The sequence below is a fragment of the Crocuta crocuta genome, unplaced genomic scaffold (genome assembly GCF_008692635.1).
Source record: "Crocuta crocuta isolate KB4526 unplaced genomic scaffold, BGI_CrCroc_1.0 scaffold334, whole genome shotgun sequence".
Taxonomy (NCBI): domain Eukaryota; kingdom Metazoa; phylum Chordata; class Mammalia; order Carnivora; family Hyaenidae; genus Crocuta; species Crocuta crocuta.
The window spans coordinates 863766-873225 of NW_027533260.1; the positions used below are offsets into that span (position 1 = coordinate 863766).

The 9460-nt window shown below is 47.8% G+C and overlaps 1 protein-coding gene across 1 annotated transcript in view; it reads left to right on the top strand.

The window, feature by feature from the left end:
- Positions 1-8819, top strand: part of LOC144217627 (sialic acid-binding Ig-like lectin 6) — a 10938-nt gene extending 2119 nt beyond the window's left edge. The window contains 4 exon segments of the mRNA XM_077747265.1: positions 1-202; positions 1557-1653; positions 1991-2069; positions 6498-8819. The exon segment at positions 1-202 is cut by the window's left edge and continues 115 nt beyond it. Of these exon segments, the coding sequence (XP_077603391.1) occupies positions 1-202; positions 1557-1653; positions 1991-2069; positions 6498-6677 (558 nt within the window). The 3' untranslated portion in view covers positions 6678-8819.
- Positions 8820-9460: the final 641 nt, after the last annotated feature.

Consider the following 9460-nt stretch of genomic DNA (forward strand, 5'->3'; position numbering starts at 1 on the left):
TGGCTGGGGGAGGGGCTGCTGGAGGGGAACCCCAGCAATGCCTCTTTGACCGCCTCCTTGACCGTCACCTCCAGCTCCGCGGGGCCCTGGGCCAACAGCTCCTTAAACCTCACTGGGCCTCTGGGCTCTGACCTCAGACTCAGCTGCGAGGCCCGGAATGAGCACGGGGCCCAGAGGGCCATCGTCCTGGTGTTGAGGCCAGGTCTGGAAGGCTGTGTGTGTGTGTGTTGGGGAGCAGGGGTGGGGGCTGGGGTGGGAGGGTGATGCCTGGAGGAAGAGGAGCTTGGTCCTTGCACTGCATCCCTTGCTAGGGATGCTACGACAAAGTCCCTCAAACTGGGCAGCTTAAACAATGGAGATTTACTGTCTCCCAGTTCTGGACAGGGTCAAGGTGTCCACAGATCAGTTCCTTCTGAGACTGTGAGAACTTGTTCCCGCCTCTCTCCTGGCTTCTGGTGTTTTCTGGAAATCTTTGGTGCTCCTCAGCTTATACAAGCATCACCCCTTCTCTGTCTGGCATTCTCTCCGGTGTGTGTCTGTGTCCTAACATCCCCATTTTACGAGGACACCAGTCATATTGGGTGAGGGCCCACCCTAGTGATCCCATTTAACTTGATTACCTTTGTAAAGACCCCGTGTTGTGCCCAATTCGCGAGTCCCCAGAGACCACCAAGGAGCTGACACCGATGCAAGTACAAAAGGGTCTTTATTACAAGCTCGAGCAGGGGCTCACCCGCCTACCGGCGTAGCGGCAGCAAGGTGAAGCCCTGAACAATAGTGAGCAGGGTTTTTATGGGGTCAGGGACGGGGGAGTTACAGTGCCCAAGTTGTACATATGGCATCATCACATAAGCTTTAATTACAATTGTACGGCATCCAAGGTAATAGTTTTGACTATTCAGGATCTGTGAGGTGTCTGTTACTTTTGGCGGGGACCCAATCATGACCTTTGAGTATCTTTTGAAAATGACTAATTATGAGGTGAGCTCAAAGGGCCCATGTAGGGTTTAGGCAAGCGGTGAGTAATTGGTTAATTTGTCTGCAGTTCCCAGCCTTGACTCAGACCACAGGAATATTTAGCTGATCTGAGAGCAGTCTGAGGGTGGCTTTAGCCTTGAACAACCTGAGGCTTTTTCTGGAACAGGGGCTACATGTAGCCCGAGGTTGTTCTTAATGGAGGCCTTAATCTCAAAATGACGTTACTTAGGCTCTTTACCTGTTGCAAGTCACATTGTGAGATACTGGGAGCGGAGAGTGTGTACCAGAAGGGTAGGACTTCAGCATATGAATTTGGCAGGGGACACAATTCAGCCCCTAACAGCCCCAGAGAGATGGGTCTGGGGCGGGGAGGCACCTAAAGTCCCAAATGGAGCAGCTGGAGGCTTAAGACCTTTAGTCCTGAGGCCAGGGGAAGGGGCTGGTCCAGGATGCACAGGGCAATGGAATATCGTGATGGGTGGCAGGCGTACTAAAGGGACACAGAGAGAGAGAAGTGGCCGGTTGGAGGATGCCATGTATTGAAACTGGAGCTTACACAGAACTCAACTTTTCTGCAGGTGAACCAGAACCCAGGGCCAGTGGGGTCCTGGGAGCAGTCGGAGGAGCTGGCATCATGACCTTGCTACTTCCTCTCTGCCTTTATCTCATCTTCAGGTGAGAGTGGGCTCTAGGGATGGAGGGAGAGGCCCAGAGTGGAAAGGACATGATGTCATGGAATCTTAGAGAGCCGAGCTAGAGGAACGTGGGCTGGTTGGATATTCCAGGAGTCAGGGAAAGAGGCTGAGTGTTGGAGTGAAGCATCCTGTAACCAAGTGGGCCGAGCCTGGCTTCCCTTCCCAGCCCCTGGTCCAGCTCTTGGATTAGGGGAAGCTCTTAGAGACTGGATCCACACCCACCTACCTGTTCTGTGCTCTTCATGGGATGCAAGGGATGGTCTGTCTACTGCACACCCCAAATAACCAGGCTGATAGGACCTGGGCTGTTCCCTTAGGGTGAAGACCATCAGGAAGAGAGCAGCCCAGCCAGTGCAAAGCATGGATTTGAACCCAGTCGGTGACTCAGGCTCTGGGGTGAGTGACAGACCATGAGCTCCTATCTGGCATATTCCTTTTGGAAGTCACCCTCGTGGATATGGAGCTTGAGCATTTCCCTATTAACATCCAACACTCCTTGGAGTTAGTTCCACACGTGGTTATTTAAACTATTGATTCCGCTGCTCTAATACTTCTGCTTCTGATGGAGTATGGATATAATCCTGTTGCTTGTGGGAGGGTATTTATGCCTCCTCTGCCAGAATATCATATTCCCCTGGAATATTAGCCTTTTTCTTGTAGCGTTGGTTACCCAGAAGAGTGATGGCCCTAACTTAGTCTGGGTTGGACCCACTGAGTAGGGAAGTGGTGGACTCAAGCCCTAGGGTAGAGACTGGGGCACCCCGAAGTCACATTTTGCACATCATTCACATTTTGCATCTTTCAAATCTACCACCGTCAATGGTAGATAAATATCAACCTCATTCATTATATGTACTTTACATATAATATAACACACTCATTGGAATATGCAGCAAAATGAATTATAACAAATGTATTTGCCCTGTAACATATTCTTGATCAAGATGTGGAACATTTCTGGGGCATCTGGGTGGCTCAGTTGGTTAAGGCTCTGACTCTTGGTTTTGTTTTGTTTTGTTTTTTAATGTTTTTTTTTTTAATTTCTGACACACACACACACATACACACACACACACACACACACGTGAGCACACACACACAGCGTGAGCAGGGGAGGGTCAGAGAGAGAGAGAGATACAGAATCTGAAGCAGGCTACAAGCTCTGAACTAGCTATCAGCACAGAGCCTGACATGGGGCTCAAACCCACGAACTGTGGGATTACGACCTGAGCCGAAGTCGGACACTTAACCAACTGAGCCACTCAGGCGCCCTGTGACACTTGGTTTTGGCTCAGGGCATGATCTCACAGTTCATGAGTTCAAGCCCCACATGGGGGCTCTGTGCTATCAGATGCTTGGGATTCTCTGTCTCTCTCTCTGCCCCTCCCCTGCTCTCTCTCCTGCTCTCTCTCAAAATAAATAAATAAACTTTAAAAAATAAAAAATGAAACATTAACAAAAAAAAAGACGTGGAACATTTCCATCATGCGCCCAAATTCCTTTGTTCCCTGCCCAGTCAATTCAACCTTTCCAGAAATCACTAATTTTTATCACTATGGATTAGTTTTGTGCCTTCTGGGACTTTATATAAAAAGAATCATGCAATATTTACTCTATTTATCTGGGTTCTATCACTTCATGAAAAGATACAAAAATCCTAAACAGGAGTGTCAGGGTGGCTCACTCAGTTAAGCGTCCGACTCCAGCTCAGGTCATGATCTCACAGTCTGTGGGTTCGAGCCCCGCGTCAGGCTCCATGCTGACAGCTCAGAGCCTGGAGCTGCTTCAGATTCTGTGTCTCCCTCTCCCTCTGCCCCTCCCCCACTTGCTCTCTGTCTCTGTCTCTGAAAATCAAAAAAAGACATATAATTTTTTTAAAAAAAAGAGAAATGTTTTAAAAAAATCCTAAACGTGTATTCCTCTGATAACAGAGCACCATTCATCAAAATAAATGTACTTGGAGGGGCGCCTGGGTGGCTTAGTCGGTTGAGCGTCCGACTTTCGCTTAGGTCATGATCTCGCGGTTCGTGGGTTCGAGCCCTGCATCGGGCTCTGCGCTGACTGCCAGCTCAGAGCCTGGAGCCTGTTTCAGTCTGTGACTCCCTCTCTCTCTGACCCTCCCCTGCTCACGCTGTCTCTCAATCTCTCTCTCCTAGACATAAATAAAGCATTAAAAAAAAATTTAAAAAAAAATAAAAAAATAAATGTACTTGGAAACTGACAGAACAGCAAGGAGAAATAGACATACTGACAGTTATAGTTGATTATTTCCACCTCTTCTCTCAGTAGCTGGTAGAACAAGAACGCACAAAATCGTTTTTTAAGTTTATTTATTTCGAAAGGGAAAGAGAGCATGAGCGGGGGTGGGGGACAGAGTGAGAGAGGGAGTGGGAGAATCCCAAGCAGGCTCCAGGCAGTCAGCACAGAGTCCGAAGTGGGGCTCGATCTCACAAACCGTGAGACCCTGACCTGCACCGACACCAAGAGTGGGGCGCTTGACTGACTGAGGCCCCCAGGCGCCCTCATAGGAAATCATTTTAAAAGCTTATGTAATTCCCTGTCTTATTTCTCCTTGGTGGCTCTTGGGGAACGGAACCCTTAACGTGACCTCCATCCCCATCTTGTCAGAAATCACGACATATATCTTCCATTTCTTTACCTTCAAATTCTTGATATATGTATTTTTACGTGACCGTCTCTTGCAGTCACTGCAGTACGGGGGTTCAAAGCATGGACTCTGGAGCTACACTCCTGCGTTCAAATCTCATCTTTCCCTCCTGACCAGCTGAGTGACCCCAGGCAGGTGGTGCACCCTCTTTGACCTCTGTTGACATGACCTCTGTGACATGAGAATACTAAGAGTACAGACAGTAGTTATGAGAAGGGTCTAGAACAGTAGCTGGCATAGGGTAAGCACAGCATTCATTACTACAGCCAGAATCATTACCTCCTCCAGCAAGTAAGTCTTGGGAGTGGTTTGTTTTGTGGCCGTTGTTTTATTCCCTGTTGTGTCCTCAGAGCCCAGAGAGATGCCCAACCGGTACCTCTTAATCTGAGAATTCCTTCTCTTTGTCTCTCTGAGCAACTGTATGAGGATTTCTTTTCTTTTTTTTATTATTTAAGCTTATTTATTTATTTTTGAGAGAGAGAGAGAGACAGAGAAAGAGCATGCAAGTGGGGGAGGGGCAGAGAGAAGGAGAGAGAGAATCCCAAGCAGGCTCTGCACTGTCAGTGGAGCCCGAAGCAGGGCTCGAACTCACAAACTTTGAGATCATGACCTGAGCCGAAACCAGGAGCTGGATGCCCAACCGACTGAGTAACCCAGGTGCCCCTGTGGGGGCTTGTTTCCTGCTGCTGTCACCTGAGGGTGTCGCAGGCAGGGAGCAGGTGTGGGCGAAGGTGTCTGGTTGCCACCTTGACTGCTGGACCTGACCTCCGCTCGTCTTCTAGAGCTTTCCAGAAATGCGATTTGCCACTCCTGCTGTGCTTCATATTTCAAAATATCTCCTATCCCAGGGGCGCCTGGGTGGCTCAGTCGGTTAAGCACCCGACTTCGGCTCAGGTCATGATCTCGCGGTTTGTGGGTTCGAGCCCCGCGTCAGGGTCTGTGCTGACAGCTCAGAGCCTGGAGCCTGTTTCAGATTCTGTGTCTCCCTCTCTCTCTGACCCTCCCCTGCTCATGCTCTCTCTCTCTCTCTCTCTCTCTCCCTCTCTCAGAAATAAATAAAACAAACAAACAAAAAATCTCCTATCCCAGATGTAGAACTTGGAACGTACTAGTTTCCTATTCATTTAGTAACTGCCTCTCCTAGAAAACCATAAGCTGTTGGTATCAGGAACTTTATCTGCTTTCTTTGTCACCCCACACACAGGACCTCACACGCTGGCTGGAGAAAGGATGGTATTATCACAAGAGAGATTGAGTCCTGGCTCAGTGGTCATTTTATTTTATTTTATTTTGAGAGCTTGAGCAGGGGCAGGGCAGCGAGAGAGGGAGAGAAAGAATCTTAAGCAGGCTCTCCGCTCAGTGCAGAGCCCGTCACCACTGGGCTCGGTCTCACAAGCCTGAGATCATGACCTGAGCTGAAATCAAGATCTGATGCTTAAGCTACTGAGCCCCCCCAGGAGCATCAATGGTGCATTTAGATAGATAGGTGTCTTTAGGACAATGTGTATATATAATCTCTCTTAGCCTTGGTTTTACTATTTGTGTGATGAATATGATAATAATATCTTCTCCCAGCCTTTTAAAAAAAAATGTAGGGGCACCTGGGAGAGGGAGGGAGGCAAACCATGAGAGACTCTTGAATGCTGAGAACAAACTGAGGGCCGAGGGGGGGGGGGGGAGGGGGGAGATGGACATGGAGGAGGGCACTTGTGGGGATGAGCACTGGGTGTTGTATGGAAACCAACTTGACAATAAACTATTTTAAAAAAATGTAAGGGCACCTGGGTGGCCCAGTTGGTTAAGCACCTGACTTTGACTTTGATTCAGGTTGTGTTCTCACAGTTCATGGGTTCAAGCCCCTCACTGGGCTCTCTGCTGTCGGTGTGGAGCCCACTCTGTCCCCTTCTCTCTCTTCCCCTGCCCTGCTCTCATTCTCTCCAAAATAAATACATTAAAAATTAAAAAAAAAAAAGTAATGCAGTTAATGTAAACACTGACTAGGGGTTGGCCAATCTTAATTATTAAACATTCAAAAATAAGTGAATGGGTGAATGATAAGTGTTCTGTCAGGGCCAATGCCCTTCTGGCCTTTGGCTACTTTCCCCCAGACCCCAAAATTTGACCGGCTCCAAATTCCTCCTCTTCCTTCCACTCAGGCGCATCAGCACCGGATGTGGACAGACACCCCTGCAGACCCCGCAATCCCTGCTGGGACGAGCCCCATTTTAAGAGAAGAACAGGAGCTCCACTATGCTTCCCTCCAGTTTCCCAAGCTGAAGCCTCAGAAACAAGAAGACATCAACACTGAGTACTCAGAGATCAAGATACACAAGTGAGGAATTGTTTTTCTCATAGCTCTGGAGCCTGGAAGTCTGAGATCAACACGTCGGCAGGCCTCTCCGCTTGGCTTGTAGATAGCCGTCTTCCCCCTGTGAACTCACCTGGTCTTCCCTCTGTGTGTCTATGTCTCAATTTCTTCTTCTTCTTTTTATTTGTTTTGAATTTGTTAATGTTTATGTTTAAGAGAGAGACTGCAAGCAGGGGAGGGGCAGAGAGAGAGGGACAAAGGATCCGAAGCAGGCTCTGCTGATAGCAAAGAGCCCAATGCAGGGCTCGAACTCGTGAACTGTGAGATCATGACCTGGGCTGAAGTCGGAGGCTAAACCAACTGAGCCACCCAGGCGCCCCTCAATTTCTTCTCCTTATAAGGAACCAGATATACTGGATTTGGGCCCGCCCTAGTGACCTTATTTTATCTGAGATTGTCCCTTTAACAACCTTACTCCTATAATCACCTTGAGAGTCCTGGTCATATATCCCTTCTGCCAATTCCTCCTATTTTCCTAGTGTCCTGGGGTAGCTTTCCACTGGACAGTAAGTACCGTGGCCCTGCCTGTCAAATCCACCCCACTATCTCCTCTCGGAAGAGAGTAGGTAGGATTTCTCCCTCTGTGTTTTGGAGAATGAAGGACAACATAAGTTAATGAAAGACTGCTTCTTCATATCAAAAAATTTTTAGATGTTTATTTTTGAGAGATAGAGACAGAATGAGCAGGAGAGGGACAGAGAGAGAGGGGGAGACACAGAATCGGAAGCAGGCTCCAAGCTGTTCAGCACAGAGCCCGACTCGGGGCTCAAACCCACAAACCGCAAGATCATGACCTGAGCCAAAGTCGATGCCTAACTGACTGAGCCACCCAGGCGTCCCTGCCTCTCCATATTTAAAAGAAACACAACTAAAGCATAAGGATTCAGGGGCGCCTGGGTGGCTCAGTCGGTTGAGCATCCAACTCTTTTTTCAGCTCAGGTCATGATCTCACAGTTTCATCAGTTCGAGCCCCACGTCAGGCTCTGCACGGGAGCTTGCTTGGGATTCTTTTTCTCTCTCTCTCTGCCCCTCCCCTGCTCATGCTCTGACGCTCTCAAAATAAAATAAACTTTAAAAAAAAGATTCTCTCCCTCTGTCCCTCTCCCCCACTTGTGAGTCCTCTCTTTCTCTCAAATTAAAAAAAAAAATTAATTAGTTTAAAAAATTAAAATGTAGGGGTGCCAGGGTGGCTCAGTTGGTTAAGCGTCAGACTTCAGCACAGGTCATGATCTCATGATTCACGAGTTCAAGCCCTGCACTGGGCTCTGTGCTGACAGTGCAGTGGGATTTTCTCTTTCTCCCTCTCTCTCTGCCCTTCCCCTGCATCTTCCCGCAAGACGACATGCTCCCAGCACACCTGCCCCTTGTCACGCACCTCCTGACTCCTGCCAGCTTTTATTTTCCTTGACGACTGTTTGTTTGAGTACTTTTGAACAGGTGGTATATTCCCATGGACAGGTACTCGTAATGCACTGCAAATACGCCCTCAGAGGCTCAGTTCCCTCCTGGGAAGTGACTGGTGTCCATAGGCTGCTCAGAGCCTCGGTGTGTTGGCCTAAAGGATCTAAGGGGTCCTTTGCAATCAGTAGTACAGACCGCCCTGGCTCTTCTCTGTGACTGTGTGGATCCCTTCCCATGGATGGATTCTGCTTCTGTGTGCATCTTCCACTAACAGAAAATCGTGGCATTCGTTTTATTGTATTAACTGAAATGTTGCAATCAATAACCTCTTACCTACTTTCTGATGTGTGTGTCTATGCCTTTGGGATAAATTCCTAAAAGTTAAGTAGCTGGGTCGTGTGTTTGATTTTTTGTTATTGAGGTATAATTGACATATAGCAGCTTATTAGTTTCAGATGTGTAACTGTAATGATTGGATATTTGTATATGTTGCAAAATGATCACCACCGTAAATCTTTGAACATCATCATACATAGTTACAAGTTCTTTTTCTTGTTTTGAAGGCTTCAAGATCTCCACAACTTTCTAATATGCAACACAGTATTGTTTGCTATAGTCACCTTGTTGTACATTACATCCCCAGGATTTATTTATTTTATAACTGGAAGTTTGTACCTTTTTAAGAAATTTTTTATTTTTTTAAAGAAAATGTTTAATGTTTATTTTATTTTTGAGAGAGAGAGAGAGAGAGAGAGAGAGAGAGACAGCGTGAGCAAGGGAGGGGCAGAGAGAGAGGGAAACACAGAATCCGAAGAAGGCTCCAGGCTCCGAGCTGTCAGCACAGAGCCCAACGTGGGGCTCGAACCCATGAACAGTAAGACCATGACCTGAGCCACAGCTGGACACTTAACCAACTGAGCCACCCAGGCGCCCCAGTTTGTACTTTATTTTAATGTTTATTTATTTACTGGGGGGGAGGGCAGACAGAGAGGGAGAGAGAATTCTAAATAGGCTCTGCTCTGTCAGCAAAAGCATATACAGAGAACAGATTGATGGTTACGGAGGATGGGGGACAAAATAGGTGAAGGAGGTCAAAAGGTACCAACTTTCAGGGTCCCTGGGTGGTTTCGTCGGTTAAGCCTCTGACTCGATTTTGGCTAAGGTCATGATTTCACAGTTTGTGAGTTCAAGCCCCTCATCAGGCTCTGTGCTGACAGCTTGGAGCCTGCTTGGGAACCTGTCTCCGCCTCTCTCTGCCTCTCCCCAGCTTGCTCTCTATCTTTCTCAAAAAACAAAACAAAACAGGGGCACCGGGTGGCTTAGTCGGTTAAGCGTCCGACTTTCGCTTAG